This window comes from Onychomys torridus, chromosome 3 (genome assembly GCF_903995425.1).
Source record: "Onychomys torridus chromosome 3, mOncTor1.1, whole genome shotgun sequence".
Lineage (NCBI taxonomy): Eukaryota > Metazoa > Chordata > Mammalia > Rodentia > Cricetidae > Onychomys > Onychomys torridus.
Genome location: NC_050445.1, coordinates 129,213,354 through 129,228,391, shown reverse-complemented (window position 1 = coordinate 129,228,391; position 15,038 = coordinate 129,213,354). Strand labels below are relative to the sequence as shown.

General features: G+C 37.8%; 1 gene segment (V, D, J or C); it reads right to left on the bottom strand.

The window, feature by feature from the left end:
* Positions 1 to 2,866: 2,866 nt before the first annotated feature.
* LOC118579907 lies at positions 2,867 to 3,353 on the bottom strand. The segment is given in 2 exon segments: positions 2,867 to 3,177; positions 3,299 to 3,353. Coding segments are annotated over 2 exon segments (366 nt in total).
* Between the last annotated feature and the right edge of the window lie 11,685 nt (positions 3,354 to 15,038).

The following is a 15,038-nucleotide window of genomic DNA, read 5'->3' as shown; positions in this document are numbered from 1 at the left end:
CTTGGCCTATTTAGGCAAAGTTTAGTGGTTATTTTCCTATGGGTTCTGTATGTCCAGTTTATGTAAAATACGGTCAAACAGTTCAAGCAAGAGCAGTTCTTGCCCAAATGATCAGTTTTGCCAAGAAAAAGATAAACTCCCTATGTCTTTGATGTTCATTTTCCTCTTTGAAGTAAATTAGTGCTATCAGGAGCAGACAAGTCTCACTATCCAGAAAAGTCTAAATTTTCAAAACATTTTAAAATGCCATATTCTGTAGGTTTTTTTAAAGTGTTTGAAGATTACCTACCTAATTGAAATATATCTATGTATACCTAGAAAACCTAACTAACATGACTGTAAGTTTGATTATCAGAGACTAACTATTAATCTATATTTCTTAATTATACATTATAGTTTTAAATGAGTCACATAAATATAATACCTTAAACAAGAGTAGAAATATACATACAGTATAATAAATTGACCTTAAATTTGTGTTAATAAACCAAAATCCATACCAATATAAAGTATTTTAAGATTAACAGTTGTTTTTTGGATGAAAGTATCTACCTTTTCCTCATCATTTCAATATCACATATTTCTATATTATATATCCCTTTTTTTCTTTTAGAAAGAGATTGACTGTGGCCAATAACAATTTGTAACCAATCCCTAAATAAGTCAAACATCCATAGTTCATTTATTGAGAATGTGAGCATAGTTTTCTAGGCTACTTCCTACTGACTAAGGTGCTAGTAGCCTTATAGGGACCAAAGAAAATTTAGGGTTATGGTCAAGTCCTAGGAACACCAATTATAACCTTTGTTGATTGATACCATCTGTCCAGGTTTCAAGAGGTCTCACTTGATCAAATCCGATTCATCTTAACCTGCAATGAATCCACAGCCTCTTTCTTCCTGTGGAAACAAAAGCAGAGCCTCCTTTTCAAAGCAACATATCCTTAGATCCAAATTTTGAAGTCAAGATACCTTGATATATATATATATATATATATATATATATATTATATATATATATATATATGTTTAACTTAGCAGTCTTTACAATCAAATGTCTTTCTGCAGTTGGCTCATTAACAGTCAAAAATTTAAAGAAAACACAATACACACAATCAAGTTTCTTTGTGTATTTTCCATCATTACATGCTATTTCTTTTATATTACTTTTATTGTCTTTACTTAATTTTTAAAATGATTTATTTACTTATTTATATAACTGCCTATACTCATTTTCCTCTCTCCCCCAAGCCTACATACATTTTTACACACACTGTAAACTATTTAGAGGTTTATTCCATCTGAATTTGTCTTATTGTATATCCACAATCTTTTTCTGACCAGGAGAAAATTTAAATTGCTAAGCTGCACAGTTTCCCAATATGGTGGAAGTATGTTTACTGCCAGTTCTGGGAGCCATGCTCATCGCCAAGCTCAAATGCTGCAGCATCTCTGTGCTGAGTCCCCCATAAGATACAGACTAGGAAGCTACTTTTGGTTCTGTTTTAGAACTTTTTTTTAAAGCTTTCTCAGGTTTTAGCTGGAAGAGGCCAGTTGGCAGGCAGATCTCCTGCCCACAGGTCAGCCTACCATAATCTACCACACAGTAAGACTACAGCTACTCTCTGAGACAGAGCCCACAAGTGACAGTTGGACTAAGAGCTGATCCCTAAGACAATAAGACCATCAGCATCAACTAGACCAAGAGCTTCCACTGGATAAAGAGTATCAATCAGACCAAGAGAGTCTCCCTCAGACACAGACACCACTTGGCACCAAGTGGAGAAATAGATGGGTAGATGCCAGTGCAAGAATCCACTCAACAAACAACATAAATACCAATATGGCTCCATCAGAACCTATATCAGCAAGACCTGAACATCCCAACACAGAACAAACAGAAAATATCTACCATAAAAATTACTTTAAGAAGATATTAGTGGTTTTAACAGAGGAAATGAAAAATTCCCTTAAAGAAATAAAGGAAAAGTCAAACAAAAAAAAATGAGAAGAAATCAGTAAATCCCTTGAAAGCCAAGAGAAAGCAATTGAACAAGTGAGGGAAACGGTTCAAGATTTCAAACCTGAAATGCAGTCAAAAAAGATGACACAAACTGAGGTAATGCTGCAAGTGGAAAATCTGAGTAAAACAGGAACTATAGATGCAAGTATAACCAACAGAATGCAAGAGATGGAAGAGTGGATCTCTGGTGTTGAAGATATGGTAAAAAAAAATAGATTCATCATTCCAAGAAAACACTAAAACCATCAAAGTCATGACCCAAAATGTCCAGGAAATTTGGGACACCATGAAAAGACATATCTTAGAATAATAGGGATAGAAAAAGGAGAAGAATACCAGCTCAAAAGCACAGAAAATATATTCAACAAAATCATAGAATAAAAGTTTCCCAACCTAAAGAGGAAATGCCTATAAAGATACAAGAAGGTTACAGGATACCAAATAAATTGGATCAAAAAAAGTCCCCTTGCCACATAATAATCAAACCACTAAACATACAGAATAAAGGAAAATATTAAGAGCTGCAAAGGAAAAAGGCCAAGTAATATATAAAGGAAGACCCATAAGAATAACACCTGACTACTCAGTGAAGACCCTAAAAGCCTGAAGGTCCTGTCCCTGGTCTATGGGCAGGCTTCTGGAATCTGGTGCCTATGGTATGACACCATGCACAACCTTGGTGCAGTGGGAAGGGGCTTGGACCTGCCTAGGCTCAGTGTGGTGGGCTCTGCTGACTCCCCATGGGAGACATCTGAGAAACACTTGCAGTTAGTGATTCATGAGAAAGAACAGCTGGGGCAGTCCAGCCTCTCACTCCTGCTTCCTTTGTAGTTTATGTTATGACTTATATCACTGTAGGAGGAAGCTTATCAGTCTGTAGACAGTAATAAGTCACAATATCTTCAGACTCCAGGCTGCTGATGGTGAGAGAATAATTTGTCCCAGACCCACTGCCACTGAACCTTGTAGGGACTCCATCTGCCAAGTTGGATTCTCTGTGGATCAGGAGCTTAGGAGCTTTCCCTGGTTTCTGCTGGAACCAGCATAAATACTTCTTAATATCATGATTTGCCCTACAAGTGATGGTTACTCTGTCACTCAGAGATGCAGACAGGGAAGAGGGAGACTGGGTCATCTGGATGTTACATCTGGCACCTAGGAATGAAGACATAATAAATATTCACATAGTTAAGCATGACAAGAGAGGACCTCCCCCAAATGCCAGGCAACACTAATCACAGTGTAACAGTGAAATTCCCATTTAGTCCTTTCTCACCTGGTAACCAGAGCAGCAGGAGCCCGAGGAGCTGAGCAGGGGCCCTCATGTCCATGCTGAGTCCTGACTGCAGTGACCACTGTTCAGGGTGTGACTGGTATATGAAGAAGTCTTCAAGGCTGTGAGTGCATGCAAATCACTGGGAACCAGTGGGAATCACTGGGAACAGCTGCAAGGCTTACTTATCTCAGTAATTGAGCACTAGCCCTGTGTCCCCCAGATGCCCGAGTTCAGAACACACATATGTCCCGAAGACTGCACCTCTTTTACAAGTTAAAATTATACATGAGTTTTATAATGTATAAAAGCTCTATTTTTGAATAAGAAATTTCAAAGATTAATTGAGGGTATTACAAATATCATGCTGTAAGGGAATATAAAACAGAAAAGGGACTATTCAATTTTTTAACTCACTCCAATTATTCTAATAGGTTAAAAAATACTATGTTTTTTCCTTATGAAGTGTTTGTGAGTTTGAAGTAAACAATTCTTTACATTAAAAGGATAATTTATCAGGACCATTTTAATGATTTTAAAAAAGTAAGATTTTATACCATTAACTATGCTTACTACAGTACAAAGAGAGGAATTACAGAGTAGGTGCACATATAACACCTTGATCCCAACAAAGTGTGTCACTTGGAGTTCTAACCCCTCCCTTATGAAAATGGAGGTACTTTCATACTCACAGACTAAATGGGTTGCATCTTTTTCTCAGTTTGAGATCCTCCACATTTGCTCTTTTCTAAAATTGGCTTCTATTTCCCACAATTCCTCATCATAAAGGTTTGACTATCCAGGAAAGACTTGAACATCTAACAGAAAACATTGCTACTCAAAATATGGTTTTGCTATATAGTAAAAATGTAGTTTCATCTTTCACTCTTGAGCAGTAACTGGAGACATTATCCTGATTTAGGTTACAGCCTCACTGTCTACATGTGTGTCTCGGTCTCCAAACAAGCTAAGAAGCAGAAATGTTTGTGCATCCTCATACCACAAATATTTGAATACAACAGATCACACATCAATGTCTTTGCCTTGGCCAGTCAGCCTTGTTTGTTACCAGAGGAAGTAGAATCTCTTCAGTCTTCAATACCCTTCCTTGGGTATAAGGCTGGGAATCCAGGAAATGAATAAATCCCTTAAGAAAAGACAAGAAAAATAAAACAATTGAAGGAATCAAAACTCTTCAAGTCCTGTAAATGGAAATAGGAGCAATAAAGACAAAATAAACTGATTAAATCCTGGAAATTAAATATTTAGGAATGAAAACAGGAGCTACAGAGGCAACCTTCACCAACAGAATATAAGAGATTGAAGAGAGAGGGTCAGGAATGGAGATACAATAGAAGAAATGGATACATGGGTAAAAGAAAATGTTAAATCTAAAAAATTCCTGATACAAAACATACAGGAAATCTGGGGCACTATGAAAAAACCAAATTCCAACTAATAGGAATAGAAGAAGGAAAAGAATCCTAGAACAAAGACCCAGGAAATATTTTGAACAAAATCATAGCCGAAAATTTTCCTAACCACAGGGAGGACATGTCTATAATGGTACAAGAAGCATACAGAATATCGAAGAGATTGAGCCCCCCACAAAAGTACCCCTATCACATAATAATCAGAACACTAATCAGACAGAACAAATAAAGAATATTAAGATACAAAGGAAAAAGACCATGTAACATATAAAGGCAAACCTATTAGAATTACACCTGACTTATCTATGGAGACTCTAAAAGCCAGAAGGGTATCCACAGATGTCCTACAGACTCCAAGAAACCACAGATGCCAGCAAAGATTGCCATATCCAGCAAAACTATTAATCACCTTAAGAAGAGAATATAAGATAGTCCATGATAAAGTTATATATAAACATATCTAAATAAAAACCAGCCCTACAGAAGATGCTAGAAGGAAAAATCCAAGCCAAGGAGATTAACTACACCCATGAAAACACAGGAAATAAACTCACATCAGCAAAAGAAAATGAAGGGAATCACACACAAACACAAATACACACATACACCACCACCAGCAGCAGAAGCAGCATCACAACCACCATGAACAACAATAACAGAAATTAACACTCATTGTTAAAAGAAAACATTGTTAATTTATATCTCTCAATAACAATAGACTTAATTCCCCCAATAAAAAGACACAAGTTAAGAGAATGGATGCAGGGATATTGAAATTTGTAAGCATAAGAATTATCTTAGCACCCAAAGACTACACTTGTTTGAGTTATGCACGCACTGCCAATGCACTTTGGCAGCCTGAGACCCTTGCCAGAATATACTTTGGGCATGTACCCACACTGAAAAATGCAACTAATAACCTGATAGTAACTGGAAGGAACTGACTGCATAATAGGTTCCAAACAGTGGAATCCATTTCTCATCCCCTTAAAGATCTCCAAACATAGATTATGTGCAGAATATTACTCTGGTTATAATAAGTCATGTGATTTAGGTGGCCTGAATTGGTTTGGATAATAAGGGAATCTGTGTCCAGGAAAAAAATAAATGTTAATTTTTTTTTCTTTCTGGTAATTTGGTCACTGAAATACATAAAAAGTTAATATACCTGTGTTGGGATAGAATTCTTGTCCTTGTAATCAAAACCACCACAAAGCTTGGATGAGTAACTAAAAGGAAAGGGACACTGTTGCTCTAAAGGGTTTTAATAACATTGTCTCATTTCAAATATTATCATGCTTCTAAATTAGCATGAATGTACAGTAGAACATTGAAAGAAATTTTTTCTGGTGAGTTAGAAACAAACCAGATCATGAGGATAAAAGCTTATTTAGACTTTAATTTTACAAGTGACAATCTCAGCTTCACTAATTATATAAATGTGACCTGTGTATATAGAGACCATACAGAATTTTTTTTAAAATTTTTTTCTTTTCTTTTTTTTTATTATGTGTTTTAAATTTTATACATCAGCCATGGGTTCCCCTGTCCTCCCCCCTCCTGCCCCCACCCCCACTTTCCCCCTACCTCTTCCCTCCATTCCCATGTCCTCCAGGATCAAGGCACCCCTCGGGATTCATTTAAACCTGGTGGATTCAGTACAGGCAGGTCCTGTCACCTCCTTCCCAACTGAGCGAAGTGTCCCTGTGTAAGCCCAAGGTTTCAAACAGCCAGCTCATGCACTAAGGACAGATCCTGGTCCCACAGACTGGGTGCCTCCCAAACAGTTCAAGCTATTCAATTGTCTCACTTATCCAGAGGGCCTGATCCGGCTGGGGGCTCCACAACCTTTGGTTCATAATTCATGTGCTTCCATTCATTTGGCTATTTGTCCCTGTGCCTTTTGTAATCTTAGATTCAACAATTCACGCTCTTGCAGACCCTCCTCTTTCTCGACAGTTGGACACCTGGAGCTCCAACTGGGGTATGGCTGAGGATCTCTGCATCCACTTCCATCAGTTATTGGATGAGAGATCCAGACGACTGTTAGGGTGTTTAGTCATCTGATAACCAGACTAGGTCAGATCAGGCTTTCTCTCGACCATTGCCAGCAGACTACAAAGGATATATCATTGTGGATTTCTGGGGACCTTTCGAGCACTCTTCCTATTCCTGTTCTCATGTGGTCTTCATTTATCATGGTCTGTTATTCCTCATTCTCCCTTTCTGTTCTTGATCCAGCTGGGATCTCCTGCTCTCCTAAGCTTTCTTTCCCTCAAATCTTCCCTTCATTACTCCCACTGTTGTCCAGGTTGTTCATGTAGATCTCATCCATTTTTCTGTCATTGGGTGATCCTTGGGTCTTTCCTAGGGTCCCGTTTTCTAGGTAGCCTCCCTGGAGTTGTATAGTAGTCTAGTCATCTTTGTTTTTCATCTAGTATCCTCCTATGAGTGAGTACATACTGTGTTTGTCCTTCTGAGTCTGGGTTACCTCACTCAGGTTGCCTTTTTCTAGATCCATCCATTTGTCTGCAAACCTCATGATGTCATTGTTTTTCTCTGCTTAGTAGTACTCCATTGTGTATATGTACCATATTTTCTTTATCCATTCTTCAGTTGAAGGGCATCTAGGTTGTTTCCAGGTTCTGGCTATTACAAACAAAGCTAATACAAACATAGCTGAGCAAATGCCCTTGTGGTATGATTGAGCATTCCTTGGGTATATGCCCAAGAGTGCTACAGTTGGGTCTTGGGGGAGATGGATTCCCAATTTTCTAAGGAAGCACCATATTGATTTCCAAAGTGGCTGTACAAACTTGCATTCCCATCAGCAGTGGAGGAGAGTTCCCCTTGCTCCACATCCTCTCCAGCATAAGCTGTCTTCTGTGGTTTTGAACTTAGACATTCTAAGAGGTGTAACGTGGTATCTCAGAATCATTTTGATTTGCATTTCCTGGATAATTAGGGATGTTGAGCAATTCCTTAAATGTCCTACAGCCATTTGAACTTCCTCTGTGGAAAATTCTGTTTAGTTCTATAGCCCATTTCTTAATTGGACTGTTGGGCATTTTCATGTCTAATTTCTTGAGTTCTTTATATATTCTGGATATCAGTCCTCTGTCAGATGTGGGGTTGGTGAAGACCTTTTCCCATTCTGCAGGCTGTCGCTTTGTCTTGTTTACCATATCCTTTGCTCTACAAAAGCTTCTCAGTTTCAACAGGTCCCATTGATTGATTGTTTCTCTCAGTGTCTGTGCTAGTGGTGTTATATTTAGAAAGTGATCTCCAGTGCCAATGCATTCAAGAGTACTTCCCACTTTCGCTACTATCAGGTTCAGAGTACCTGGATTTATGTTGAGGTCTTTAATCCACTTGGATTTAAGTTTTGTGCATAGTGACAGATATGGATCTATTTGCAGCCTTCTACACATTGACATCCAGTTATGCCAGCCCCATTTGTTGAAGATGCTTTCTTTTTTCCATTGTACATTTTTGGCTTCATTGTCAAAAATTATATGTTCAAATAAATTATAGGTGTGCGGGTTAATGTCAGAGTCTTCTATTTGATTCCATTGGTCTACCTGTCGGTTTTTATGCCAGTACCAAGCTGTTTTTTTATTACAGTAGCTCTATAGTAGAGCTTGAAGAGACCTACAGAACTTTCAGCCTCCACCTAGGGTCTGAAGTCCTGGAGCAAATGAAAAAGACACAAAGTATCAAATAGAAAAATGAGAAGAAGGGAGAACATATGTTGCATAAATAGATGACAACAGGGAGCTAAATATATTCATTTATGTTTGCTAGCATGGAGTTTGGAAAGCTGAAACAGAAGTAAATGAGACTATTACATAACAGGAAGGAAGGAATTTCAATAGAGAATATTTCTCAATTGGCTGTGGTGTGAATAACTTTGTGCAAGTGAGACATGTTGGATCAAGATGAACTTTAATTGAGCTTGATTTAAGTTGGTCCTGATTGCTGAGCAGTCCTCACACAGAAACATCCTGTTGTAGAAACAATCACAAGGCTATGGCTATTGACTTGTCTGGAAATGGATGACACTTAAGGAAACATTGGTGGTCCAGAGCCCTCAGCTCCAATAGCTTATCCTTAGTTCTCTATCATCCAACACATATGTAATGTTCTATGCTTTTCATGTGAAAATGCATTTGTCATCTGGACAATCCTATGCAAAGATATTTTTGTTAGTGTCTGTGTCACTGTGGAAGAATCATGTGCACATTAAAGACAGCAATATATTCAGGCCTCACTCTTCTAATTTTGGAAGTAACATAAGTTCTGATCAGCTGCAAATGAATGCATCTAAGACCCACCAAAGCTCAATTGGAAACCTCATAGAAGTGGATCTGTGCAGACTGGCCTTAACTGCAGGTAGACATTCAGATAGGTGTATCTATTACACCTTTCTGAATTAGTGCCTCTGACTAGATCTTCACTCTGAACAACAAAAAAGGTAATATCTGGGCTTCAGTGTCCTGTTAAAATTTCACATGTTTGTGAAATTTAACTGAGTATGTGCTAGTACTGCCAAAACAGAAATTGTTAGTCTTGCTGCAGCTGACAGTTTGATTGGGCTACACAGTGGTTGGTTTTAAGAGGGAAGTGGTAGTTTTAGCATTGGACCCTAAAAGATACAGTGAGCATCTTAATTTACCTAGATATAGATACCAATAGAAGATTCTAAGTATGTGTAATAAAACTTCCCTCAGTGTGAATAAACATTTTCTCATCTTTATGTCCTAGGGTAGATGACTAAGACACATTCAGAGTACCAATCAAACAGAAGTTTTCCAGCAAACCAATGGCTAAGGTTCACAGACATGAACTTCATGGTGATGGGGTAGCGGCTGAGCAGTTATTTCTGTGAACTTCCTGTGTTAAGTGATGTTGAGGTGGAGGGGGTGGGGGACACAGAGTGGTCATGAACAGTCAGATGCCCTGAAGAAGTTCCTCCGACAGGGCTCTGCCCTGATACTGACAAGACAGTGACTTGACACGGGAAATGAAGGGGTACTGGATAGATGGTTCCTATCTCTAGTCACTGTGAATATTATGGGTCCAATTTTAACCCTGGGGATTTTACTGCCTGGGGCTTTTCTCCATTTCACCCTTTTTCTTTTGAACTTAAATGTCCTTAGTTATTCATGGTGTCACATGTCAAAACTTGTGTCTATCTTGCTCCTGATGTACCATTAATCTCCTTTGCCCCAGTTTTGACTTCTATAAAACTGTGAAAATAGTGACACTTACACTGCAGTGTAATACAGTAGTTTTCAGGTATCTTTGGTCCCTAGCTCTCATGGAAGTCATATCTCTCATCATGCTAATGATTTTGCTTTAATTAACAAATCCCATAGGCTTTCACTCTTGAACTTTCTTAAGTATTTTCTTATTCATGTACTCTCAAAACTTTACCTTCAGAAAGTGACATTTGACATTGTTCTCTTCCCTGTCTTACACACTGTTCATTCTGCTTTTTTATTCTAATCATTCACTGATGTTTACCCCATGGCTTGTGTTACTGAAAAGTTACTATTGTCATTCTGGCGCATACAGGAAATGATTTCTGTAAACAATTCCCTTACAATTTTATCATATATTACACTTAAAGGCAATTCTATAACACAATGTTTCATAAAATACAGTATTTTATAAATCACTGATATTATTCATTTGCCTTACCTTGGTTATTCATGATGCCACATGTGAGAAACCTCTACATGTCTTTTTCCCCAGAAGTCCCATTAATCACTTTAATGAATTTAAGGAGTCAAAACAAGGTATTTAAATAACATAAAATTTAATAACATATAGCAAAATAGAATAGAAAATCTTGAGTAATCTTGAGTTATTTTCCATAGATTAATGGTCTACTTTGCTTTATGGATGGGTAGTTGGATTGCCAGATATATAGACATTATCTATCTATTATCTGTCTGTCTGTCTAATGAGTCACCAAATGTGCACTGGAAGTCCCAGAAGCTGAGGGTTACTGACTTGGGAAATAGCGGCATTGTCGCAAGTCTTTCTTCCTTTTTTTCTGTTATACACATTGAATATCCATAGCTGTATTGACAGCTAGCACTTTGTCATAGCTTTGAAAATAGCTAAATAATTAAGAAAGCAATACTCATTGAGATGGAAACATTGGAAGGAATAAAGCTCATACTGGCATCCTCTTGCTGTTATGGTTAAGGACCACAGGAAGTGCACACAGTAAACAGAGACCAATATGGCTCCCCTTAGAGATGAGCATATGTCATTACTACAAACTCTGACACCATAGAGAAATGTTGTGATTTTGTTAAAAATATTTTTTTCTAAATCATCCTGTGTGAGGTAACCCAGACCAATAAAGACAAATTTGGTATGTACTTGCCCATAAGTAGATATTAGCTGTAAAGTGGACTGTGGGGGAGGGGGAACTGGGGGGGAAGGAGGGAGGATGGGGGAATCAATGGCTGATATGTGAAATTAAGTTAATTATAAAATAAAAATATTAAAACAATAAAAATAAAATAAAAAATAAAGGATTCCTATGCTACAATCCACAGACCCAGAGATACTAGATAACAAGGAGAGTGCATGGGTGTGGGGGTGGCCAGTACATCCAGATATCCCTGGAAAGGAGAAATAGTAGAGATTTCATGAGTGGACTGAGGACAAATGGGGATGGGAGCATGAGAGATCAGGTTGGGGGGACGTGGAAAGGTACATTTGTAGCACGACTCTTAAAAAGTCTTAATAATAAAAACAAACCTGGAAACAGGTATTGGGGTGAATGCTGAAAGATTATAGAAACAGAACCACCCACACCTAACCTCACCTCGCCAATTCCTCACCTGATCTCATTTCCTCAAACTGGAAGCCTCTGTGTCCTCATCCAAATGGATCTCAGCTGTACTGCTGCTCAAAAGCCTAAAAATCTTGACAAGCTCTAGTTCCTGGTCTTCATGCTTTATATACCTTTATGCTCCCTGCCATTACTTCCTGGGATTAAAGGCATGTGTCACCATGTTTCCAGTGTGGTTTTGAACTCACAGAGATCCAGATGGATCTCTGCCTCTGGAATGCTAGGATTAAAGGTGTGTGTGCCACCATTTTCTTGCCTTTATGTCTATCTAGCAGCTGTTCTCTGACCCTTAGATAAGTTTATTGGGGTGCACAATATATCAACCACATACAGTGATGAGCCAAACATTAGGAGGAGTTTGGGAATCTTGTAGAAGAGGAGAAGATAGGCATGTAGGAGCCAGAGGGATGAAGAGCACCATAGGAAGGCTCACACAATCAACTACCCTGGGCTTATAAGGGATCAAAGAGACTGAACCAACAACCAGGGAGCCTGCATAAGACTTACCTATGCACTCTGAATATATGTAATAATTGTGAAACTTAGTTCTCTTATGAGACTCCTAACAGAGGGAACAGAGGCTATTTCTGTTTTACTTGCTTTGGAGATCCTACTTCTCATACTGGGTCACTTTGCCCAGCCTTAATACATGAGAATGTTCTTAATCTTACTGCAACTTGATATGCCATGTTTCATTGATACGCATAGGAGACCTGACCTCTCCTGGATGGAGACAGAAGAAGACGGGGCTGGGAGTGAGAAGTGGGGAATGGGGAAGAGGAAATGTAGGGGAAGACTGGGGAGAAGGTGGGACTGGGACATAAAATAAATATGTGAAAAATAAATAAATAGTGAATAAAATGTCCTTTCTAACAAAGTTGTTTGATGTATAAATTGAGATAGGGATACAGAGGAAAGGAATAAATTAAATTTTATTTTAGTATCTCTTCCTCATGTTTCTGCTCCTCTTGTTCCCCTTCTGATTCTCCACCTTCACCACCTTGTTTCCATGTGATGCATTATGACCTAATTGAATGTATTTGACAAGAAAAAAAGCCATTTTAACATTATAAATTCTATCCAGATAGTTCATCTTTTTGGCAATAAAGATGGATTGTATAATAATCTTTATAATATTTTATAAACAGTTTCTATGAAAGTCAATAGATAATTATGGTAAATATCTAAGGGAGCAAAGCACAGTGACAAAATTATTTTATAGTCATGTGCTGTCTATAAAGCTCAAGCAAATATAATACCCAGTTTTAAAAAAAAGGTTAGGAATTTTATACCTTAAATTAAAAAAAAAGACCAAAATATCTCTAGTAACCACTAGTATATAAACCAATATTACAATGTACAAAATGTAGTAAGAAATAAGGTATGGAAGAAAAAAATAAATTATTTGATAATAGATCAGTACACAAATATCAACATAAATATTTAGGAGTAATCCCAATAAAATCTCTACATACATCAAGGATAGCAGAATTGCCCTTGTACCATTAAAGGTTACACATGTGAATAGATAATATGTCTGTGTTCATAATAAGAACCACTTTAAATATATATTTTTATATGTAAGACTATTTTCCCTACATGTTTGTAAAAGCATTATATACATGTCTGATGCCCTTAGAAGCCAGAAGAAGGTACTGGATCCCCTGGAACTGAAGCCAAAGTTAGCTGTGGGTCACTATGTAGGCAGGCACTGAGAATCAAACCCAGGTCCTCTTCAAGAACATCAGATTCTTTTAACCATTGGGCATTCTCTCCAGCTACATGAACCACATTTAAATGTGTATTTTCTCCAATTGGCACATAAACTCAATGTAACTAATATTGCTCTATGGGTTTCTAAGGCTAATTAACTCAGTATAGAATTTATATAGAAAACCAGACAGCATAATTAAGAAAATCTGAAGCCTATGAAAGTGTTATCATATTCTCTGACTTAATTGTTCTCTTTTGTATAAAACTGTAGTAATTAAGTTGTATGTATTATAGATGTGCAGGTAGGTGGGTAGATGAATGGGACATTAAAAAGAGACAGGAAATAGATCTTACCCACACAGGATTCCTAAACTGAAATAAAATATGAAGAATGGATCACTGTTCTTCTATTGCTGTTCTTTTTGCAGGGGTTGTTGAGACAAGGTTTCTCTATGTAGCCTTAGCTGTCCTGGAACTCTCTCTGTAGACCAGGCTAGCCTTGAACTCATAGAGATCTTACCTGGGCGTCCCAAGTGCTGGGATTAAAAGGATGTTCCACCACCATTATTGTTTGTGTTGTTTCTAAAACTATGCTCTGGAATAATATTTCTTCATTAAAATCAATTATAAGATCATGTTGAAAACATTCCTTACAATCTATATGATGTCATATAGACAAATCTGTATTCCATTTCATGTTGTGGGATTAAAAGTAATAACAGCATGGCTCTATATTATTTGACTTTTGTGAGCAGACCAGAAGACATATGAGCCATTAGAATTATATAGAGAGTGCTTTAGATAGCTGAGAGCATCAACACCCCTCTACTAGAATTTCAAGACATAGCAGAGGATCATGGTTAGACAGCCTTCCCCTTTCTCTGACACTTGTGCTGTAGCTGTTGTGAGAAATCCAGGAATACTTTGGGCTGTCAGCTTCTCTCAATAAGATTTCTCTGCCCTTTAACTACTGGCACTTAGAAACTAATTTTCTGTATTTAAATAGTGTATGGTTGAATGTCCACTGCAGTGGATATCTGTATGCTGTGAATGTGTTGCTCTGATTGGTTGATAAATAAAATGCTGATTGGCCAGTAGCCAGGCAGGAAATTATCTTCTCAAAAAGAGAAGATAATTCTAGGAACAAGAAGGCTGAGTAAGAAGATGCTGCCAGCCCCCACCATGAGAAGTAAGATGTGAAGACAGAACTGAGAAAAGGTACCAAACACATGGCTAACCATAAATAAGAATTGTGGGTTAATTTAAGTGTAAGTGCAAGTAGTAATAAACTTGAGCAAATAGCCACACAGTTCATAAGTAATAGAAGCCTCTGTATGTTTACTTGGGTCCAAGCAGCTGCAGGCCTGGTGGGTGAGAGAAATTTGTCCTGACCACCTTCAGGCTGAGACATAGGAAAACTCTAGCTACAGTTTGCAGTAATTTCTACTGTTCTATGTGAGTCCAAGCTGGGAATACAACTCAGACTCCTCACAGGGAAAGGCTGTGTCCTCTTTTAAGGCAGAAAAGGCATTGGTACTCTGTAGTGCTGGAGATGAAGAAGAAGGAAGTTAGGGTACAGAGAACTGTTTAACCTCTTTTATCAAAACAATGACTCTCCAAGAGCTTTGCTAAAAATCCTGTGACATCTGAGAAACACTTTCAGTGATTCATGAAGAGGAACAGCTTGGCTAGCGTAGCCTCTCACTTCTGCTTCCATGTGGGT